Source organism: Gallus gallus, chromosome 9 (genome assembly GCF_016699485.2).
Source record: "Gallus gallus isolate bGalGal1 chromosome 9, bGalGal1.mat.broiler.GRCg7b, whole genome shotgun sequence".
Lineage (NCBI taxonomy): Eukaryota > Metazoa > Chordata > Aves > Galliformes > Phasianidae > Gallus > Gallus gallus.
In genome coordinates this window covers 14,827,415-14,851,298 of record NC_052540.1, presented here as the reverse complement: position 1 = coordinate 14,851,298, position 23,884 = coordinate 14,827,415, and the positions used below count along the sequence as shown (strand labels likewise).

At 46.3% G+C, this 23,884-nt stretch overlaps 2 protein-coding genes across 2 annotated transcripts in view; both read right to left on the bottom strand.

Moving 5' to 3' along the window:
• The window catches only part of PSMD1 (proteasome 26S subunit, non-ATPase 1), a 61,485-nt gene extending 44,239 nt beyond the window's left edge, over window positions 1-17,246 (bottom strand). The window contains 16 exon segments of the mRNA NM_001012600.3: window positions 1,763-1,827; window positions 2,370-2,465; window positions 3,026-3,222; window positions 3,846-3,957; window positions 4,903-5,076; window positions 5,617-5,695; window positions 6,335-6,423; window positions 7,314-7,442; window positions 9,108-9,168; window positions 10,650-10,876; window positions 11,732-11,875; window positions 12,029-12,234; window positions 13,395-13,564; window positions 13,810-13,883; window positions 14,947-14,990; window positions 17,095-17,246. Of these exon segments, the coding sequence (NP_001012618.2) occupies window positions 1,763-1,827; window positions 2,370-2,465; window positions 3,026-3,222; window positions 3,846-3,957; window positions 4,903-5,076; window positions 5,617-5,695; window positions 6,335-6,423; window positions 7,314-7,442; window positions 9,108-9,168; window positions 10,650-10,876; window positions 11,732-11,875; window positions 12,029-12,234; window positions 13,395-13,564; window positions 13,810-13,883; window positions 14,947-14,990; window positions 17,095-17,110 (1,883 nt within the window). The 5' untranslated portion in view covers window positions 17,111-17,246.
• A 301-nt stretch (window positions 17,247-17,547) lies between these two features.
• C2orf72 (chromosome 2 open reading frame 72) lies at window positions 17,548-22,575 on the bottom strand. The gene is made up of 3 exons (XM_004943598.5): window positions 21,997-22,575; window positions 19,722-19,838; window positions 17,548-19,091 (listed from the first exon to the last, which is right to left on the bottom strand). Exons 1-3 carry the CDS (start codon window positions 22,523-22,525, stop codon window positions 19,003-19,005), a joined length of 735 nt encoding a protein of 244 aa, XP_004943655.2. The 5' UTR covers window positions 22,526-22,575; the 3' UTR covers window positions 17,548-19,002.
• Between the last annotated feature and the right edge of the window lie 1,309 nt (window positions 22,576-23,884).

Genomic DNA, 23,884 nt, shown 5'->3' with positions numbered 1-23,884 from the left:
TGGGGAACAGAAAAAAGTGGTATGATAAGATCTGTATCATTGCACAACGGGTTAAAGATTCAGAAGTTAATGTAATTCATTTCCTCATTGCTGACTGTGAAGAGAACAGACCCAGAACTATCAGTTAAAATTCATAACTTAAGGCAACTTACACAGATTTAGGGCTAGCGTGGTGCTGTATCTGCAAACAGAATAGAGAGCGAATAAGATGAGGTTCCAGATTTTTGTGTATCTGGCTAGATTTTAACTAATGAGTATTAAGTCCTTGCTTTCCTCATTCATTCAGAGAAAATCTGAAGAAGCAGATAGGCTGCAGTGCTCCAAGAAACCTGATATAAGGTGTAGGTCAGAGCCCTGACAGCTTCTTGCTTTGGTAGGCAGTTATCTATACCCTGTTACACTTTGCATCTGTTGAGAATAAAAATGATACTGAAATCAGAGATCAAAAGTGCTCTGTCATGGCCTGTTAGGAAAAAAGAAGTTGGCAACTATGGAAAGCCTGTGTGTAATTTTCCTTCTGTACACCAATGCAGAAGCCAGTTTAACAGGTCTTTTGGCTTCAGGAGAGACACAGATCACTATGCAGCAAGGAATGATCCGTGCTCAGGAAAGCAACTGAGCAGAAGCTCTTGAGAGATGACTGCTGACGCCTGCTGACCACAATCAGAACATGCTTCAGACAAATCAGAACAGAGCAAAGTAACTTCTGTGTGAGAAAGAACTTGGTTAAAGACGAATTGACTGGTGGCATTAGTAACCCACTTTCTGAATATTAGCTTTTAGCATCTGTTACTGTCTTGTTACGAGATGAATTTACAGAGTGCCACTAATGCACAGAGGATGTGAACAAAGATTTTAGAAAATATCCATTGAAAATTACAGTCCCGGACCCAGGCATGCACCTCCTCCCTTCAGACATGCTGAAAGGCTGCTGCCTGGCTCAGGGCTCAGACTGTGCAAATTCCTGCATTAACAGATGAAGATAGCTGAGTTTCTGGGGAGCTTTCCAATTTCCCCAGTGATTAAAATAGCCACAAGGACAATAAACACATTCCCCCCAAAAACACATGCACAAAAAAACACCCTAAAATCCAAAACCTTTGCAGATGCATCTCAACAGATGCAAATCTTCCTACTTAGAGAACTGCAGAGCACTACTACAAAATACCAGCACAGTCACAGATTTCACTTCAGACAACCAAAGCAAACACAAGAACTGTTTTGTGGTGGGCTTCCATTACCACAATATAAGTCCAGTAACCTGTCAGGGTTTAACAGTGGATTCTTAAAAACCAAGAAAATACAGGCCATTTTGACATCCTTCTTCAGGTTAATCTTACCAGTCACCATCTCCAGGAATGTCTTAGCAATAAGACATTTGTCTGAGTAGCACTGCATTTATGGGATCCGGTACAAGCGTTGTATATTTAGTTTTTAATTAACACTCAATCTTGCCAATATTAATTTTTCATTCTGTTTGTCAACTTAATTCTCTGAATAGAGTTAGATGAAGCTAGAAGGCCGGAAACCCACAGAAAGGCTCATTAAGTGTCTGTTGAATGTTTGAGAATGTTTGTAATTCTGATTGAGGTTTTATTCTCTCCCAGTTGTTTGGGTTTTTTTTTGTTTTTTTTTTTTGATTTTCCAACTCAGCAAGTAATTGAGTTATTTAATGTCAGCAGCAGTGCAGCACACATTTCGTTGGGAAAAAAACAACACACCAAATCAAAAGCTGTGGAAGTGACTGAGGAAGGTACAGTACCTGAACAGAATGAAACCAAGCGATTCAACAGCTGCACGCCTCACATCATCATTCACATCACTGACCTGCAAAGCATTAAACAGGATATTCATAATATAATTAAAATACCTGAGGACTCTGCAACATTTTGGAGCAGTTGTCAGGCACAGCAGTTAATTAATTAGCAGTTAGCAGTTAACAGGAAGACGGATGTGTACAGAAAGGAAGTTAACAATCACACTAAACCCTAGTTGAAAGAGCTTCACTCTGGTTAATGTACTGTGACTGCAAGCCTATCAAAGAGGAGGAAGACCCCACCTCTTATGGCCTAAGCTGTTTTTTTTTTCCACCCTACCCATCATTATACAGGCTGTTCACTGCAAACTTACAACTATTTTTAGAATCATGTTTTGTTTTCACAAGTTTTTGTGACATGAGGCTCTCTTGCTGAAAGTCTACTTATCCTAATGTCAGAAGACCCTGCTATTTCCATTCATATTAATAAAGAAAGCTTTCATCACTTTGCATTCTCTGATTGGGTCCAGAACAGCAACACCACAGACACAAAGCGGGTCAAAGTGATAGGCTTACTCTCTCATCATAAAGTAAGTAGGATCACAGTACTTACAGCCACATGCAGCAGGCGTCTGATAGCCTTGTTGTTCCCTGAGCCACAGTATGCCATAGCAACTGTGTACATGCCAGAACGACGGAGAATTGGATCCTGGAATAGAAAGCATCAATATTTAACTCTAGCTAATGAGGGACTCAGTCATTCCAAATACAAATCTTTTCCACTCTTACGCTTGGAAGCTGCAAGCAGACAGCCTCAATGCTTTCCTGTTTCTTGTGGATGTGTAATAGGACAACAGCTAAAGCAGGGATGTCATCTAACAATTTCACTGGGACAGAGAGTTGCTATAATACGGGATGCTAAAGAGTATCAGCATATGTGTTACTCTGCTTCTTATTCATTACCTGCTTTTGAACAGGTCAAGCACGACCTACCTACAGTCAGTCTTATCTGTTTTAACCATTACACCCTCTTCTGACCCTTGCTGCTCACTCTGTTATGAAAGCTAAGTATCAGACTAAGGTAATATAAGACCAAGATTGTTGTTCTTGTATTCTTTATCAGGGTGAAGCAACACATGAAACTGATCCACTTCAAATCTACATAAGAACTTCCAGGAACAAAACAACCAGACCACTGTAGCTTGAGACTTCAGAAAAAGACAGGAGGGTTATCTGTGTAACAAAATGACCTGACACAGTTAAACTCACCTTATCTCTGCAAAGACTCTCAATGAGAGCATCTGCCTCTTCCATCCTCCCATACATGACCAGAGCAATTCCAACAGCAAGACCTCGCAAAATCTTCTCATGTTGGGTTTCCTGTGCGTAGCCAACCATGTCCTCAATGGCCTGAGCGTTTTTAGAGCCCAACATAACCAGTCCCAGTGCCAGGCCAGCTGCCTCACCTGCACAGCACAGAAAAGCAAAATTAAGCAAACACAGCTTCTAAGAAGCAGCAAATATTACATCTAGAGAATAACACAGGACAGAGGCCAAGAGATCACTTTAAGCTGACCATGCCCAGCAACCCCAGTATTCATGGGCACACGTACTTGCAAAGATAACCCACTAGTCACTAACCCAATAGTCACAAAACTTGGTGACCTTCCCCTCTGAGTCCAAATTTCTCTTCCTTAGGCCAACAGATGCTGAGATTGTTTTCCTGTGATCACCAGCCCTCACAAGCATCTTTAAGCTGTTTCTCAGCCAAAATTAAGGCATGTGGCTCTGGAAATTACACTATATGCATATAAGCATATGACAAAGTTAAGAATAAACCTCTTACTTTGCTCTAAAGAACTACCATATCTTACTAATAGTTGGCACAGTGCCACAGAGCAGTCTTGATGGGACCTCTGACCATTAGGGTGACGTAACTAAAGAACCATGCTGATCTGGAAAAGGCTCATTAACAAAATGCAACTAAGGCAACCTACAAGTGGTCTATGTTGCTATCAGGAAACCTGGAGAAAAACAGATGTGTGCTAAGGCCTCAGGTGGTTATCTGCTCTGAAAGCTGAACATTTACCTGTCACTGCATCATCCTGATACAGATTTGTTTTCAGTAAATCGTACACATCTTGACGTGCTGTCCCCATGGCAGCCAGACCCAAACCCAAGCTGCCACCGTGTCGGACAATCTACAGAAAAGTAGAAAATCAACATGAAGTAACATAAGTAGAAAATCAACATACACAAGTTGAGTCATCATAAAACAGTAACAATGTGGCTTCAGCTGAAATAGACATCTTTCCATCAATATAAACCTGCAAACTTTTAGCCCCGAAACACTCACAGTGATCTCTTGACCTGTTAAAAAAAGTCACTTCCACCTCTTAAGGCGGTGGAGAGAAGAAGCTAAATTAAAAATGGCATTTCAAAGCCAATAAATGAATATTAGGAGCCTTCCACATGAGACTTTCTAGTACCTTTAAGCTCTTCCCCCTCCCCCACTGAGCGACTTAGGCAGTACCATAAAGTTGTACCATGCATAAAAATTGCTGCCTAATAATAGCATTTAAATTGCAACGTAAATCAGTACCCACTTGAACTGCTTTCCTCTCCTGTTGTTCTACAAAAGATATAGGAAAGGCACTGTATTTACAATAAGATGAGTGGGACTCATTTACAGAATTTTCTAAGATGCAGTCTGAATTACTCAGAAGAGAATACAGGAACAAGCTAAGAAAAGCATTAATTGATTCCAACTTAAAAGGAGATCTTTCATCTACAAACATAAACTGTTGAAGTAAAGCATTTTTTTGTGTGTGTAAGAAGCACTAAGCCTACAGGGTTTCATGGCTTACTCATTTGACAACTAGGCCATAAACAAAGCTTGAATAGTGGAGGTCTAGTAGCCGAGCAAAGTAAATAACTAAGTGGTAAGAGAAATGAAGAAAGATTCACTGTCATATACATAAGAACTTCCTAAAAAACTAATCTAAATTGTAAGCAAAAGGTTATTAAAACCCACAGAAGGTCACTGTTGTCACATTCTTAGTTACTTCTAACCCCCTGACTTTTAAACCAGCTGGCACCCTCCTGAATATTCCCAACAAAACCGAGGTTCATTACTGAATACATACATCATTACTGGCATTCTTCAGCTGGTTCAGCAAATAGTCGATGATGTCACCACCATGGTTAGCATGAATGAGACCCAAGGCATAGAGGCCTCCACCCTCCTGGTAGGCTGAGCCTGGAGAGGTGTCCTTGGGTAGGTATGTTGCCATTAGCTGGAGTGCTTCTTTCTCATGTCCCTGCACGTTCAGTACCAAAGGAAAACAATGAGAAGTGAAAGGTGAAAACAGTGGATGCAAACACTTTGCAATATTTAAACAATTAATTACTTTCTTTACCAAATAAATAAATAAAAATCAGTCTTTGAGTGCAAAGAATCCTTCTGCACTGAGACTTTATTCACCCCAGTAGAAGAATCTGCAACCACTGATCACTTGTCTAAATCGGGACAAATCTTAGCTAGAAGCTACACGGATTCATTCACTAGAGCACTTCAATGAGGCTCAAGACACATAAAACCATTGCAAAGACTTCAAATTATTTTAAAACAGCTTTATAAGTGACACGGGTATTTAAATCCATGCAACCAGCAAGAGACTCCTCCCACCCAGTATCCCTGACAAAGTTCCACCCACCAAGGAAAAGGTGTAACTGAGATGCATCAGTTAGGCTGTACACAGAATTACAGACATCACTCTGAGTCCCCACTTCAGTGCTTTCAGTGTTCACAAGTAAATCACTCCTACTGAACAGAGAGGAATGAATGAATGCATCACTACCTTGTGTATAACACCCAAGCTGGCAGTAGCAGTAAACTTAGCCCAATTAGTCGCCCTGGCCAGCCACTCCAAATTGTCTCTGCAAGACAAAAAGAGACAGGTTAGACAAAGTTATACACACTGTCCATTCCTCAGCCTGCAAACAGTGTCTCATAGCACCCAGCATTGCTTTCAAAAGAGAAAGTTGCTCCAGAAAGCAAGAAGGTCAATCATAATTGCACTTTGTACCTCTCTACCCCTTCATCAGCCCTGATTCTTGGCTTGTATTGGTCAAACTTGTAGATACCAGTGATTTCAGTGAAGGATGGAGAACCACCAATAAATATGCAGCCTATTAGCTCTGTGGGAAAAGCTTGTTCAGAGTTTCTGGGGCTTTCCTCAATTCCTGGGTAAGGTCGGTTCTCACATTTCTCTTCCCAGAGTAAGCCACCAAGTCAGTCTCTACCAGAAAAAATATATCACCATTTCTCTCCAAAGTATACAAATTTCAGGTCTCCAGCCTCCGAGCTGCTCACACAGTTACTGTTCAAATAAAGCCAATTTGTGAGGACAGAAAAAAAAAGGAATCAATTCTCACTTCTTCCTTCTACATCCACATCAGTTTGCAGACCTTTTCTTATTCTAAGCCCAGAGTTTTGCAGCCACTCTTTGGAAACTATCAGGTGAAATAGGGCAACAACACTGCTCAAACCACTGCTTTTTCTTGCCACAGATTTACCTCAGGAATTGGTCACTGGTTGTACCACAGTGCATAAAGGAGTTTGCTATAACCGTTGCTGTGTGACACACAGAATTCCGCACTGCATCCTGAAAGAACAAACCAATCACAGTATCAGCAGCCAGCAGAAGACATGCCCCTGGTCACTTCATATGCTTGCCAGTACACTGGAAATACGGGTTGTAATTAGGCTCAATTTAATCAGCAATTTCCCTTTAGTCAGAGTTAATAGATCACAGACTGTTAATACATTCTAATACATCCTCAACCCATCCTTCCAGTGCAAATCTACCCTCTCTAGGAGTTTGTCAGAGGTACAATTGCCTTGATTGCTGAATCACCCCACTTAATTAAAGCACCCCACTTCTGGTTCCCCAAAGCAAGCCTGGCAGAGTGTGCACTGCTGATATTTTCAAGTGTTTTATCAGTTCTATCTTCAACGTAGAATCATCTTTGAGCACACAAGGATTTATTTAATGTCAAGCTGAAAGCATGGTCTTACAAACCAACCCAAGACACCAAAATATTGTAATTTATAGTCCTTGCTGACTCCCTCTCTCCGCAGCCAGTAGCATGTGCTTGCACAGGATCAGCTGGTGAGTGAGTTGGTCCATCTCACTCCCAAATAAACAAACAAACAAACAAAAAAAAGGCAGAGAAAAAGGGACCGGTTTCTCTTACCAATCACATCAGAATGAAGCAACACGCTAACAACAGTCTGTCATCATTAGGTCACAGCAGCTAAATTTGAAACAATTTGATTATACGGCCCTTTTCAGGTGCTATCAGCTCTTCCCTGGCCTCACAAGTTCTAGTTTTAAATGTTAATGGATTCCAAACAAAACAGATTTGGGTCTTCAAAACAGAGGGAGGTCATGCTAAGACAGTAAGATTGTGTATTGACTGTGCTGCTGTTATTTTACAAATAACAGAATGAATCAAACAAATCCAGGACAACTAGATTTACAAAGCCTCTTACCTTTGTGTTTTTGAGGATCATGAGGTCTGTGTTGTTGTTTCGTATTAAAAATTGCAGATGTAACTCAATAGCCATTTCCCCACTTAAAATTTTAATCATTTTTGAGATCTGGTCCTTGGGCTCAGGGTTCTTCACATACAAATAAAAAGAAACAAAACACAGCTCATGAAAACCCACTCTGGTATATTCCCAACACTATATTCCAAAATCTGACTTGCTCTGGGACTAGAGGGATATTGCTAAAAGGACAATACCAACTCTCAGATAACCCAGCTCCTTTGTGTGCAGGAGTGCAGGTGGGAGAAGAAAGCTGAAATGTATGCTTTAATTGAAAGCAAAAAATATTAGTGACAACTGATTGTATGCACACTGCTGTGTTTGGTCTTACAGATAAGACGAGTCTCCTGCAAGAGGCAACCACTGTTATAAATATGAACCTGCATTTCCATGGAAGTTTTATTAAAGAAGAGCACAAAACCACAACACTTTACACCATCCTCGCGACCTTCTTTTGAGCTAAAGACTTTTAGAACAGAAGTCAGTAGAACTACGATTCCTAATGCATTTATCTTCCAGAGCCCTCTGAGAGTGCTGCCTTCTTCCTCACTGTGGAACAGTTTCGCCAATTTAAGTCCCAGATGAAGTACCTTTTGAGAAGGCTGCTTTCTGGCCCTATTAGCTGGTCAGAGAACAGCTAAAGGTAAGCAGATCGGCCCTTAAACTAATCCTCTCAATTATTCCTTTGTAGTTATCATTCTGAACAGTGGAAGATTAAGCTCAAGAATTTCTGGCCACAAAAACCATTTCTGTGTACTTATCCCTTGGCACAGGCAGCAATGCCAACTCAGCAGAAATTGATTCGAGACACCTGTAGTACACAAAAGCACAGGTTCCTCAGATGCAGCAAGAAAATTCACTTCAGAATACAATTCCAAGAAAACACTTCTGCTTGCACTTAGTTAAGTAAAACGTTATTCTTTTTAACTGACCTGCAAGCGTCTCTCAAAGATTTCCGAATCTAATTTGCAAATATGCACCACGGGGGGGGGGGGGGGGGGGGGGGAAGAAAACACTTTGCTTTGGGCCTTTTTTCTTTCCCAGATAACATTTCCTTTCCTCAGCAATAGAACTGTCAGAACTGCATTAGCTATGAATGAAACGCTGAAATGCAGCTGTGTGCTCATGCTAGAAATGAACTTGCTTTCACTGCTACTTGGGAAAAGAGAACAAAAGGAAGATGCCACCATGCCAGACAGAAGAATCTCCCTCATGGAAAAGAAAATGGATGTTTTTATTAGCACCCCTGCAGAATATCAGTCCTATCTAGCCAAGACTACAGCTGGATTTCAGAAAATGAAAAAAATTCAAGAAAGGAAAAAAACACCATAACCAAATTAATTAAGCAGCTAAGGTTCACCTGGATTTCACAAGAATAAAAATTCCAGCTGGTGAATTAGCTCATTTATCAGGAAAGGCTCTCAGCAGGAGTCAACTTTCAGGCCCTTTCTTCTAGGAGTTCATTATTTCAACAAAAAACAAAGACATAAGCCAAATCTTTCTGCTTCTGATTCTTTTTCTAGACCCAGTAATTCATTCTGAAAATTCCTCTAGCTTTCAGTATCTAAAATGCTGGACTTTTAGACTGCTAGTTATCTGGTCTTCAGACACTGTCAGCTTGACTCCAGGCAAGATAGAACTGAAATTCCATTTTGCATTAGCCAAACCAATCCAGCAACCCCACAGATTCAAACACACAACACACGAGCAAGGCACATTCTTGGGAACGGCACTCACAATTTCTGCAGACTTCCCCACGCAGGTGCTTCCTGGCTTCTCTTCTGCTTCCATTGCATCACTAAATAAAGATAAAAATTCAAAAATGCAACCCAGTTCAGCACTTGTAACTAGCCAGGCACTGTAGTAACAGCTAAACACTACCCCAGTATAGTAGCTGGAGTAGTAGTAGCTCAGGATTTAGAGAGACTATACTCTGGAGTATAGTAGCTCAGGATTTAGAGAGACAACTGGAAATAACGTGACTTTAGCAGACAAGGACTGAATATCTGGAGGTCACTGCTGAGAAGCAAATTCCTCTACAGTTCAGTGGTCAGAGTACTAGAAGGCAAGGGCCTGGAAATTCCCACCCTCTATCTTCATTAGAGAGACAAAAACAGAGATGCTTGTAGTGAATGAACAGGCAGAAACAAGTGAGAAAATAAAGTCAACAACTAGACAGCCAGGGTAATTATATCCCCACCCAAAAGCCTTGAGCTCATCACTGTTAGCATAAATGCTAGTGTTGACATGTAAATGAGGTATTAAGCTGTAGTTAGCACCTTCTCATGCTTCACAGGCTGATTTATATATTATTTTGTGTCTTGGCTTTTATTTTAATAGGGAAGAAGAGAGAATAACTTCTCTACACCCATATTATTGATTCAGTTAGAACCAGTTTCTCACAGCTGCATAAACCCTTACACTCAGCCAGCCTCGACTTATGCAGCATTTTCTATCACATGCTGTCAAACATGGTAGGGGAATCAGGTTGTGTACAGCCATGACAGCTCTGGATATAAAAGAGCAGTTGGAACACAAACTTCTTCCACACTGCACCCTTGCCAGGCAGCAGCCTTAAGCTGGAGAGCTAAATCTCTATAAACAGAAGTTTAAAACAAAATCATGCTGGTCAATTACTTTTAAGTAGTCAAAAAGTAAAATAAAAAGACATTAAGAGATTGTTAGTGCCAATTTCAGGTGTTTTTCAATTACCAAAGGCTTTTCACAGCTAATATCCGTTGATGCTGAGCACTGAACAAGTTTTAAGTTTAGGTAGGACTTGAACAAAACTCAGACTACGTTTGAGCTAGCTCTTTTTGCTGAAAGAACAAAAAGATGTATAATACTACAGTATCATCTCTGAGCTTGCTCTCCCCACAAGCAAGTATGGGAAGCCAAACCTGTGCGTGACTGCAGTGTGCCCTTTGCTCACAGTTGCTCCTTAACTCCATCAGTTTCTGCAAAGAGCACACAGCATCTGAGCGCTCCTCAACAACTCACACTACAGCTTAATGCACTGCTGCTCATTAGCTGAGCTACATGAACCACACAAGTGCACCTTGCTTGCCTAAACTGCAAAGAGAACGCATTTTTTCAGTGAACTCATTCAGTGGTAATGTACAACATCACCCCAAGCAAATACCACGTTTTGTCTATGACCCTAACTTAAACAGAGTAACTCAATAACTTGTAATGGAGAGCCACACACAGAACAGGAGGCTCCAGCAAAGCAGAACTGTAACTGAACAACTATGCCTCTTCTCAAGCCAGTGCCCCCACCTGTCTTTCTCTGACCCAGGGACAGTGCCGGTGTTGGTGGATCCAGGCACAGAGGCAATAGGAGTTCCAACAGTGCGAAGATTTTGGATCACAGAAGACAAGAACTGCTGGCTAGCACTTTCATACAGGTCAAAGCAAATTTGATAAGCCATGAGAAGGTTATCTTCCTTCACTAGTTTTTCCAAGATGTCGCTTACAGCCTGTGGGTCATCCAAGAATATCAGGCACTGAGGGTGAAGAAGGGAAACAGAAAATTAAAAAAAAAAATCAGAATAAGACATTATATATCTCAGAATGAAAAAGTAATACCACATGAGGCCACATTCCATTTTCTGTGTTGCCTTATATGCTGCTTCCATGGAATATCTTTTCAGAGAGAGCAGGCAATAAGAATCTACACGAGTCTCACAGGTTAGTTTAACAATGAGACCAAGTATTATAAACTCAAGACACGTGATTCAGACCTGCCTATTTATGCAGTGTCATCTCTGGAAGTTGGCAAAAAAAATATTCCAAAGCACATGGAAGAAATATCAGTCATTTTGGAGCGTTGTCTCAGCCACAATGCAACAGGCACAGCACTCCTAAATCATGTGTAGATGGCATATCAATACAGCTGAATACTCGATAATCTGAGGAACCTCATATTTGCTTGTCTAAATACATACAGACAACAGCTTGCCAAACCTCCTCTCCCCCATCCCCCCCCCCCCCCCCCCCGCCAAAAAAAAACCCAACCAATCAAACAAACAAACCCAAACCACTGTAATTTTTCCTTGAAGGAATAAAATAGAATTCCAAACTGTGGAACTACTATCTGCTACTCCCTAAAGAAGCTTGAAATAATCAGTTGTCTGTGTCCTCAAACTGTCTTTGAACATAATTCCTTCTCTGCTGATCAAGTATAGAGTATTTGTATCTCTTTCCTCGTGTTCATTACGATATACATTTGAATCATGCAATCAGGAAAAGACATTTCATTTAATTGGTTAGAAATGAAACACTGCTAGATGTATTTGATTTTACATCCACAAGAGTAACAACTTTTGACTCATCTTTAAACAGCGCTCTGAGAAGTTTACCTGGCACACGTTGATGAAGTCTGGCTTCTCCAGATTCATGTAGATTTTAACTAGGACTCTCAAGACTTTATTACGAAACTGTTTGTTCTGCATCAGAGACATACAGAGCTTCAAGCTGTAGGCCAGCATCCCAGGAACATCGTTCTGAAATGAAATTCAAGGATATGAAGTTTGGGTTTGGACTGCCAAAACAGGATTTAGAAATTAGGACAAATCTACCTCCTCTCCATTCTAAAACAGCACAAAACATGTGCACACAAAACCTCACAGTTTCATTTTTCAGAAAAAAGCTTATACCGATTCGAGGATGGTCTTCTCAAAGATGTCCAGCCTGCGTGTCTCTAGAGCAATGCCAATTGCCTGCTTGTACTTGTGGTCATCCAAGCACCGCTGGAACATTTTGTTCACTATGCCTTCTAGCCTTTCATCAACAGGTTTCTTCTCCCCTTCTGGCAGTTCTGCATTTTCCACACACTGCTTGGTATAGTGGTCGATACATTTTGCTGGAATGATATTAAATAAATATAGAGGAAAAGATGTCAGCTTTCTACAGGTTTACAGTTTTTGCGTAGGTTGGACAAAAAGATACAGATCAGCGTGGGAAAAGTAAACCATCACCACCTAAGACATTTAGATGTCTATGCATGCTGGCAAGACCAACGACACTGACACCATCATGTCAAAATACATCTATACTACTGCCACTGAAGTCAGTAAATTCAGTAGAAGATGACAACCTCTACAGATCTGACACTTCCAGCTCTCAGTAGTTATCCCATTTTTAAACAGTTGCCCAAATCTTCCACTCAAAATTAAATCATAGCCAGTGTATCAATTTATTCTGAAACTCCGTGGTAACCTGGGGCTCACTGTACCTTTCTGAGGAAGAGACCAGATTGTGCATAAAAGCATTCTGCCAGCAAAACACAGCTGCACAAAGATGAGGCACGTGAGCTGTTTGTGCCGTCAAAGGTACAGACAGCAGTGGAAAATATTTATAATCTCATCTAACAAACTGACTGTAGTAGCAAAACCAAGAAGATACATTTACAATGGAACCAAAGTCCCGATCATGGTTCAAGTAGCAGGATAAAACAAATATGGAAGCAGCAGTAGCAGACTTTCCTGACCCACCACAAGCATTACCTGGGGAGACTGAAAGCCAGTCCTGGTCCATTATATCCTCTGAACAGCAACAGATACCAGTAGATGATACTTTTAAAAAACATTCAACCTACACAACCGGCTTGCTACTTTGTTTAAGAGTGGATTAAAAAAAAATGGCACCCCCCCCCCCCCCCCCCCCCCAGGTGAGCAGCTGTTTTTATTAGATCATTATTCCCAAAGTTATGCTAACACTGACAACATGAGAACAAAAATGAGAGAAGGGAAAATACACAAAGTAATTTTAGTGTTAGGAACTTGCAGTGGAATAACAGTTAAGAATAGGAAGAGACTGCCATAAGTTCTAAGTCAGTTCTATTACAGGATCTTAAAGTGGATGGAAAAACAAGGCAAAAATAAACTGAGTAAAAGTAGCAGCAGCAACAGTTTGAATACAAGGAGAGGAATATGGAGAGAAACAGCTAAAGCAAGGGAAAGCTCTGAACTACAGTAGTTCTGGTAACACAAAGGCTTTTCTTTGGCAGCAGCAGTTGTTTACCAATGATCGTTTCCACGTATTCCGAGTTGTCATTGACGTTGAAGAGGTCACCTGCTCCCAGGGCATAGTTCAGCGACTCCTCAAAAGCTCCCAGGTGGTAAAACACTTTGGAAGCAACCAAAGCAGCAAACTGCCGGCTCCGGAAGCCCTCATCTTCATAGAGAACTTCGCTGAAAAGAAGAGAGGGAAGAGCATCATCTTTGTGCTCAGTACTCTTAAAGGCCACATGACAGACTGACTGAACTCTCATCTTTGGGACTACAGTTTCAACATCACATTCCTTTAAAATTAATGCTTTCCAGGAAGTATGAGGCTAGATCCTATATCCAGTATCAGGCAAGGAGAACTACATGCACTTGATATATCATTTTCTCTTAAAGCAGCACACCCTGCAGTAATGAGTGCTTTTTCTTACATTTTGTCCACTGACTCGGAGATTTCTGCCCAGAAATCGTTGACAACAGCATTCAGCTTGTGAAGAGCAAACTCCTAGAGATAATAATAAAAAGTTATATTACATAGGGAATGTATTTATTACCTTTCCTCATCAAAAAATTACGTGTGATCTAGCATTAACACGATAAGAATTGATCCACTCAAACAGCAAGTTGTACTTTAAAAGAGCTCTGCAAACACTGGCTAATGTTTGCAACTCTTTTGCCAAGAAAGGGCTGCTCCATATAAGAGCAGAAGCAGAGGAGCCTGATGCTCCTTCCCATGGTCTCTCTGGGAGGTCTGACTGGCTAAAACAACTGACAGCTGAAATTCCTTAAAATGCAAAGTTTTCAAAGGGTCTGTGGCAACCTTAATGTAGTACAAAGAAGTCTAGCCTATGGTCTACACCAGCCAATGCTATTAATTGACTTGGACACTATGCTTTACGAGATGAATGATATGCAGGCTACAAACAGCCCACTTCCAACCACTTCAGAGCAAAGCAGGGCTAGTTCGAATCTATCACTATTTACGTCTGTTTTGAAGCAAAACATTCAGGGGATTGCCTATATTACAAGCTGCATCCCTCCTTCCTAAAAGGAGGTATGTTAACTGTACTCAAACAACCAGAGAGCATCAGAAATACATCACCACTTTGGGTGTTTGGCGTTGTCCTGTGGATTCAGAGCTCTGTGGGCTGCAGAGTTCCTGCTGCTGTTATCTTCTCTTATTACTAATTTAACTTTCTTTCAAGAGAAGACTCTAAGCATGATTATTACTTCACATGCCTGCAGTTATGCTAACAACTCTTCAGCTTTGAATTTTACATAGTCAAAATGCAGTCTCTGGTACACATTTAAGTAACAAAGTCCCGCTATGATTAGAAAAGCGGAGGCTTCAGTAAAGCTCCAGTATGATCCATATTCAAAACAAGGACGTTTGCCATCTGTTATGTTTAATCCTTGCTTTCAGGCTGGATACAACTTGGAGCCCACCTGCTGCCGGCTAAGCATTACAGTTACTGAGATCCAAGCATTTTTGACTTTAAGCTCAAAAGCAATGCATTTGCCATTATTTTTTTTTTTTTGCCAAACATAATCAGCAGCACTGAGCTTACCTTGAGCTGTGGCTCTTCCTCATCCAGAAGAGAGATAATTCCAGCTGCAAAACAAGACCATACTCGCTTTTAGACTGCTTTAGATGTGAATGTGTCATTTAGTTCAAAAACAAAAGAACAGGACAGAAAGCTGTTGCTGGAATGCTGGTAAAATCTTCCATATTAAAATTCCAAGACCAGACCCAAGTTTGTCCTAATAACAGAACAGCTCAGAATTTATAATTGGAAAGGTACACGCCTCATAAAAGATGATCTTTCTTATAGGAGAACATATAGAATAGAATCATAGAATATACTGAGTTGGAAAGGACCCATAAGGATCATTGAGTCCAACTGTCTCAGGAGTTTGGAACAAGAACTCAGAGAATCTGGCTTTGACTTCCAGCTCCATCACTAGTTTGCTGGCTGTTTATTAGCAAGTCACTTCCAATTTCCCCAAGGGTCATAATGATAGTGTTAAAACATTCCAACTTTTTTCATGCCAAGGAAACAGGCCTCATAGCTCACAAACATCATCTCTCTCAGCTTTATTAAGATCCCTGGTGCTGCCCCAAAATACTTGTACAAACAGCTGCAGACACATGGTTTAACTGACATAACTGGAAGAGAGGTCCACAGCTCCTTGAAGAGCTTGGGTGGAAGAACAGCCATAGATGGTTCACTGTCAGACCAGAAGGCTGCAGCTGAAAGGATGGGTGGAAGACCTGCCCAAGCTTCAACACAATTCACTAACGTTGATCTTTCATGCCATACACATTGATAACTTTTTTAAATCTACAGGAGACACCAAACTAGAAAGGCCAGCAAGCCTGCTGACAGGTAGAATAGGGCTTTCAGAAGGTTCTGACAAACTGTGAGAAGGGAGGGAAGAATCCAAGGGGAGTGTAACATTCCAAAGGGAGAGCACAGATCAAATCTAAAACAAATGATATAGAAAGGATTCATAGTAGCACAGCAAACTCAGATGAAACACTACCAGTATATCATACAGCTGCACCAGGAGGCACAGAACCTAAACTTCACAATGAGACGTGAGAGAGTGCTTCCTGGCAGACATAGGAGGCAAGCCTCCCCTCTGCTTGGCACAGATATGCCCACACACAACCAGTGTCCAGTGCTAGGCACCTTGCTATAGTTCAGAGACAAGCAACAAGAAAGAGGTCTTAGGAACCATGACTCAGAAAAGCTGACTGGAGGCCTGGAGCTGGTCAGTCTGCTGAGATAAGGCAGTTGTCAGTCAAAAAAAAAAGGAAAAGATGACTGATCTGATCTCTGTGTTGAGTATGAAGAGCAGCAGTAGGACCAAGGTATATTTGGAGCTCTAATGACTGAGGTGTGATGATAAGAAAAGTTTTCTGACAGAAAGTAAGTTCCTCACTTTGCCTGCAAAGCGTGGAATCCCTGTTGTCAGAGCTATTGGAATAGGAGTTGTACGTGTATCTGTCAGCAGCAACTGAAGGAGCACTGAAGGGCCCCACAGGTGCAGTTGGCAGCAGCACAGGGCTCCTTGCTGTTTCTGCAACTCTGCTCCAAATAAGCACTTTGCTTTTACCGATATGTTTCCACACCTCCAGGAAAAGGTGATCTCACTGATCTTCAACATACCATTTCTCCCCTTTTAAAACTCCTTTAAAACGAATTCCTGCTTCTTCTCAACTACAGCAAGGCTTCAAACATAAAAAGAAGAGCTCACCAACAGAGCACTGCCTGCAGACTGCTACCCTCTGCAACGTTTCCCTCCCAAAGCCACAACCACACACATTCCGAGTTCTGTCCTGAGTACTTTCAGAAATACTGCTCTTATTTTCTTTAACCATAAAAGCTCTCTGCAGGTCCAGAAGCAGCGTCTGACATCTCATTCCTCACGCAGCCTCTGCCTCGCGCCCGTCCCCAACAGAGCGCCGGCCCCGCTTCTACGGGCGAGCACCGAGAGGCCTCTGACAGCTCAGCCTTAAATCGCCGGTAGTGGCCTCCGAGCCGAGCGGAGACGGCGGCCACGGGTAACCCGGCCGGAGAGGGAAAGGCCCATTTCGGGCCGCCCCACCGAGGCCTCCGACCGGCGGCCCCGCGGCCTGCGGCGGTGCCCAGTCACGGCCCTGACTCAGCGAAACCCCGGCGGGCAGCACGGCCCCGCGCTCGCTCCCTCACCGGCCGAGGTGATCATGGTGCCGCCCGCCCGGCCCGCGGAGGGAGCTGGCGCCCGCTCCGCTGCGCTCCGCTCCGGCTCAGCCGCACCACTGCCGCCACCGAAATCCGCTCCGCGCCTCTGCCGCTCTGCCGCCGCCCGGCCCGGAAGTGCCGCCGAGGCCCCCTTCCGGCAGGGCCTCATTGCTGCCGGGCAAAGGTGGCCGCGGCGATCGCCTGCTCGAAAAGCCGCGGGGAATCAGGCGGGAGTTGGGCAGCCTTTCCCGCCCGGCCGCGGCAGCGGGCTCTGCGCGCGCCAAAGGCGTGAGGTGTCACCGCCATTACCTCACAGCGCACGGTGCGCTTAACTCAATTAAACACGCATCGCTTGATTTTAAGCACAACGCTCTGGTAAACTGAGAAATTTAAACAAAAAAAAAAAAAAAAAAAAAAAAAAGAAGAAGAAGAAGAAGCAAATTCCAGTTGAGAAATCGAGTGTATTTATTGATTACAGCCAGCACTTGGAATAACAGTGCCCTTCAGTTAGGAACTCATGGAGCTGTGCACAACTCACCACAGCACTCTGGTGCGGGGGAAGAGGATGGAGGTCAGTGTGCAGGGCTAAGGCAGGGCCACGCTCCCTGGCCTGCAGGAAGGCACTCCTGCTCCCCAAGGGCAGAGCAGCACCGTTAGAAGTTAGTTTTTCACAGTGAGGCACTGGCACAGGTTGCACAGAGGTGGTGGAGCCCCGTCCTTGCAGACAGCCAAGGTCAGGCTGGACGGGGCTCTGAGCACTGATGGAGCTGTGGGTGTCTGTTCAGTGCAGGGAGTTGGGCCAGATGGCCCTTAAGGATCCCTTCCAACTCAAACTGTTCTATGATTGTAGGACACAACGCTGCAACCCAGCATGGAGTTGGGTGTAGGACAGGGCTGGAGTTTCTGCCTGAGCTGAGGGGAGCTCCAGAAGGATGGCCAGGCGCAGACCAAACCCAGCCGTGTGTGCTGAAAACAAAACCAGACCTGCTTTGTGTTGCATTAAAATAAGAGCTAAAAAAAAAAGGCATTTGAGCACGATGATAATATTCCCCACAAAGCAACCCTGCGGGGGGTTGGATCTGGGATTCCTATCAGTTCATGAAGCAGCCCCATCACACTGAGGGGAACGCAGCGGGCACGTCCAGGAGCTGCCACCACAGCTGTGGAGATGTGCCAGGTGTGACAGACCTGTGCCATACCCATCTCACACACACATCACAGTCCTGTCTGCCTCCCTCCGACACGGGCAGCGTGTTGGTCAGCCTGTGAGCACCGCGATGGGACAGACGGACACATCCTGCTCTCAGAACCATGCTCTGCTCCAGCTGCCAGCAATATCAGTACCTTTTGTGTTACGCTTGCTGCCCAGAGCTGCATTTCTTCATGTTATTCACACATATCCAAGCTTTTTAGCTGGCTGGTAGATACAGGACTTCGTGCTCGGTCCCATTGCAGTCTCCATGCCGCTGCATTATTTGTCTTTTTCTTTTTTTTTTCCCCCAGATCAGAGAGAGGTCGGCAGCTTCAGAATAAAGCAATAAGGCAGAAAAATAAGGCAGCAGAATCTGTTTGCCTGGGAGGCCACCTCTAGCAATCTCAGTGGGGAGCTTTGCTCGTTTCCCTTTGTTTGGGCAGATGGAAGCTCAAGTCCCCACGTCACCTTGCCCAGGATGGAGGATACATTCCCAAAGGGCTCCTCCAAAGCCCGGTGTCCACCAGCACAGCCCCATGGGCAGGGGGTGGCTCTTTCATGGAGCTCAGAGGCTGCTGGCAGCCACAGATGACCTTGGTGAAATCTGTGGGCTCTCTGAGGGCGAGTGGGCACAGCTCCTCCTCCCACAGCTCCGCACCAGCCAGGCAGGACCGGGGCAGGGATCACATCAGGTGCCCACAGCTTTAGGTGCCCACACCTCCAGCAGCATCTTCGTAGTTTCCATTGGGAGACAGACTGGTCAGAGCCATCTCCTGAGGGTCCTGCAGGTCATCTGCAAAGAGAAGAGAGAGGTAAGGGGTCAGTGATGCGGGAAACCCTTCCTCATGCAAACTGCAGCTTAAAGCACTACAGACGTAAAGCATGGAGATGAAGTGAATGGTAGAAACCACCTAAGCACAGGTGATATTTCGTTTTGTCATGGATTCTCATTTTGCTTTACAAACTCTACATCCCTTTAACACGCAGAGGTGACCCACAAGCAAAAGTCCCATGGAGTCCTGCAGTCTCAGCAGCCTCCAAATGAGCTGCACAGGTCTGAGGCTTCACCACCTGCTTTGAACTGGAGCCCGAGGCTGACTGCCCTCCCACTCTTGTCAATGGTTTGGGAATGCGCTTCCTGCAGAACACAGCATGTAGGATTGGGGTGATGCTTCCAACTCGCTGTGTGGATGCACAGTTGTGTCACTGCCCAGCAGTGCTACCAGGCAATGGACCCAGCATGTTTTTATTTAGGTGAACATGGGCTGTCTTTGGGTTCTGGCCAAACCTGGGCCAAGAAGAGGTGTCTGGAGCTGGAAACAGCATCAGAAGGCCCCCAGAAAAGGGTGTGGGCATATGGACCACCAGGGGGTCGGTGAGGAGCCTCCAGCAATCAGCAAGTGTGCGAGGGAGCTGGGCATACCTTCATGAACACTGTTTGCAGCTTTTGACGCGTGGCCTTTTCTCCGGCTCCTCCGGCTCCAAGAGATGCACTGCAGGAAGGCAGGCAGCCTCCACCTCTCCCTCTCTTTCTCCTCCTCTGGATAAAGCACAGAAGCATTCAGAACACCACCGCAGGTCAGAGGCACTGCTCCCCCAGCTCCCACCAGCCCAACTGCTCACAGCTAAACCCACCACCCTGGGAAAGCATGGAGCAGCTCCTGGAAACCCTCATCGTGGCATGAAATCTCCCCGTTGCCCTGGAAATTCATCTAGAGGACAACAGAGGTAGTGGCAAATTACTGCAAGCTTTCACACCGCTATAGCAAAACACTGCAGCAGCTTATTTTAGAGTCTCCAATGGCTCAGCATCCCCACCTAAACGCCACACGGCCTTTCACCTCCTAGGAGATCTTATCTCCCAGTGGAAAACGATAAGCCACTTCAGAGTCCTTCGTTTTATTGCAACACCAAAGGGCTCACGGTAGCAGTGTTTCCTGCTGTCTGACAGCCCCAAACCTCCAGCCATCAGCACATCCCCTGCTCACAGTCTTTGGGGACACAGCGGGGAGCAGCCTGGCACAAACCCTTTGGAAGGGCCAGAAGGGAAACATGACAAGCTCAGCCCCAGCTAAGGGTTGTTTTTTGGTGACATTCCTTGAACCTGCTTTGCAGGCTGCTCTGCAGCCCCTGGCCCATCTTGCATGCATTCCTCCTGCACGTTCCACCAAAAATCTTATTCTCCTTGGGAAGAGCCATGGGATGAAAGGAGCCCGGGCTGCAGAGAAGCTCATGCTGTCCCATGGGCTGGTATTCCTGCATCCCCAGCTCTCAGATGGGCACAGGAGGGAGCCCATTTTTGGAGCACACGGCTCACATGGGACATGGAAAGAAGCTGGTCTTGCATCAGGTTGAACCCTGCAGCTGAGGAGTATCCTCATTACAAACACAGCTCATGGGATGCTTCTATGACTCAGAGGACCAGCAGAGTCCTGGTGAGCAACATGCTGAGTCCTCCTACCCACAGTGCCTGTAAAGCCAGTGGGCTGCCTGCACAACACCGCTCTGGCTTTCTGCTCCTCTTTCTCCACTGCACTCCACACCCGCACCAGTGTGAAGGACAAATCCACAGGTAATCCCAGAGATTGATGCACTGAGGCAAATGCCAGTGAATCACAAGGGCAGGAAAAGGTTGTGCACTCAGGGATGCTTCCCTGCTCCTATAGCTGTTGAGTGCCCAGAACTGGGGGATGCACTGGGACGCTGCCAGAAGAAATTCTTGCAGCAGGAAGTATGTGAGGAAAGCAAAAGGCTGCAGGAGGGAAGCTGGAAAGGAGAACATGCGTGCATTGGCACAAAGGGTGGGCAGAATGCAGCCTCACACCCTTGCAGGAAAATGCAATGGGTCCTGGTGGTCTCAAAGCCCTCGAATGCTCAGATCCAAGATTCTGGACTGAGCTGATGGGAAGAAGCACCTGATTCTTGGGGCTGCATCCTGGGCTTGCAGGTAAACACCACTCACCCTTCTCCCTGCATCAAGTGCTGTTCCTCAGGCTCTCACCCTGCCATCCTTATGCTGCTCACCTGGCCGCCAACAGACGCATGTGGTTTTAGAACTAGGTGCCCACTTGTTACTGTTCTGACTTGTGTGAAGCCAATGCCAGCATCTTCCTCCTGCAGAACCTGCCTGCCCTCTGTGGCCAGGGCTGCACCCCATGACCCAGAATGCCCATCCATCAGCACCTGAATGTGCATCCTAAGCATGGTGTCACAACTGTTGCCTGCCTCATCCCTGCTTCCCGACCCATGGCCCATCCTCCCCAGGAGGAACCCCACGGGGAGGGGGCAGAGCCTGTTAGGAAGGCTCAGATCCCACTGCATGAAACGGATCCCACTGGGGACAGCAGGAACTCCCCGGGGAGGCGCAGATCTCCCTGGCATGGTGCAAATCCCACAGAAGTGAGGCAGATCTTACAGAGGAGGGAATGATCCCACAGGAAAATCCCATTGTAAGAAGCCAGATCCCACTGAGACAGGACACTTCTTCCTGGGGGGAGGAAAATCCCATAGGGAAAGGCCGGATCCCACTGAGATGGGGCACTTTTCCGAGGGAAAAATCCCACTAGGATGGGACAGACCCCACCGGGATGGGGCAGCACCGGCCGGGAGCAGCGGGCCGGACCAAGGAGGTCACCGTGTGCCCGATTCGCGTCACTCTCCCTCCCCTCCCCCGTCCCATTCCCCCAAACCCCCGGTACCTGCGGGGTGCTGCAGGGCGGCCCGCAGAGCTCGGCAGGCGGCGGTGCGGCACTCCCGCAGCGCTGCGGGGCTCCCGGGGCTGTAACGCGCCGCCTGCACGGTGCCTGCCGCCGGGAAGTGCCGCCGCAGCATCGCGTCCAACACCGCCGCGTCCTCCCCGTCCCCACCGGGCAGAAGAACGCCGACGACGGCGGGCGGCGGCCCCAGGGGCAAACGGCCCCGCACGTCCCGCACCATCTCCCGCAGCCGCGCGCGGCTCCCGCGGCCCCGCGCCGTTCCTCCGCGGCACAGCACCAGCAGCAACCGAGCCCCCAGCGTCCGCCGCCGGCATCGGGACCGGGACCGGCATCCCGGCTCCACCCCCTGCCCCGGAGGAGCCTCGTCGCCCAGCAGCTCGCGGGCGAACGACGCCAACGTGGCCGCCGCCGGAGCGCCATCCGCCACCACCTCGGCCACCAGCAGCACCGCCCGCCGCCCGCCCGCCCGCTCCACCAACGCCCGCAGCTCCCGCAGCTCCGCCGCCTCCATCCCCCGCCGCCGCCGCCGCCGCGTCCCCTGCGAGGAGCTCCGCGCCGCCCTCGGCACCGCCCCCCGCGGCCCCGGTACCCGCCCCGACCCCAAAGCATCACCGGGTTCCGGTACCAGCGGGAGGTGGTGACCTTTGGGTAGCAGCGTCGCTGCGGGGAGTTGGGACGGTGTTATGTACGGAGCTGCAACGAAGACTTCCCCGTGAGCCCCAGCACGGCGGAGTTCAGCGTTCTGGCATTGCACGGGAGGGCTCTGCAGCCAACGGTGACCCAGAGCCACAGGAGGACACGTGCTGTGCCCGGCCCTGGTGCTGCCATGGGGCTGGCACAGCTGTCAGGTGAAGCAGGAAGCCCCAATGTGCCAACAGCAGCACTGCCCTTGCAGACATTCTCTAGGGGACAACGTAGATGCATTGGAGTTGGAAGGACACTTTAAAGGCCATCTGGTTCAACTCCCTGCAGTGAACAAGGATGCCTACAGCTCCATCAGAGGCTCACAGCCCCATCCCCCTGACCACGGGTATCAGGAGGGGCAGCCCGGGAAGGTCACTGTGTGCCAACAGCTTTAAGCCAGGAGAATGTGCGTCCCAGTTACAACAGGCTCAGCAAACACATCCCCACATCAGCACCGTGGGGTCAGACAGTCGGGGCGAGGGTTTCAGACAGCCTCTCTGGCTCTTAATGAAAGGACCTTACTCATTGACTAGTGCTGGTAATCAAGTCAGGGGAGATAAACAACGAGATTAGGTCCTCTTCCAAAGATCAGGGTCTGTTGGCAGAGGAGTCCATCCATGCTCTTGCGCAGCAGTAACCCCGAGAGCAGCTGTCAGCACATCAGGGCTCCAGCCTGACACCACCCAACAGCCAGCTGTGGCCTTAATGTTGCCCAGCTTTTGCATTTACAATAACCTTGCCCAGTGAGGGGGCTTTCCTACAGCCCATGCCCGAAACAAGTGTTGCTTCCCATTTCTCCAGTGTTTAACCTGCTGGTTTTTGCTCATCCAAAAACTAATATTTGGGAATGGATGGAGCTGCTCTTCACGGCCACTGCAATTGTGTTGTTAATTTTGGGTACACACGCATCGCTGCCAGCGAGGGCTGCTTGGAGAGGTGAACGTCACCCACAATACCCAAACAACCTCGTTTACATTTCCTTACTCATTAACAGAGAAGGGACCTAACAGCAAACACACCTTTACCTTCCTCTGTGTTGCTTAAAGAGATACAGGGCAGCGGGGCAGAGGCAGTGTCAGCTCAGCAGTGTGCAGTGCCCACAGAGTGACGTTGCAGTGCAGCGGGCACCTGAATGCAGACCTGGGTGTACATACAGGTCCTGCTGCTCCACCCCTTTGCCTTCACA

Excerpts from the sequence above, each read along its gene's own strand:
- C2orf72 (XM_004943598.5), bottom strand. The coding sequence starts at position 22,525 with ATGGAGGCGGCGGAGCTGCGGGAGCTGCGGGCGTTGGTGGAGCGGGCG. Across the intron at positions 19,839-21,996 it reads CGCCCTGCAGCACCCCGCAG|AGGAGGAGAAAGAGAGGGAG; the intron begins GTACCGGGGGTT and ends TGCTTTATCCAG. Across the intron at positions 19,092-19,721 it reads TGCAAACAGTGTTCATGAAG|ATGACCTGCAGGACCCTCAG; the intron begins GTATGCCCAGCT and ends TTCTCTTTGCAG.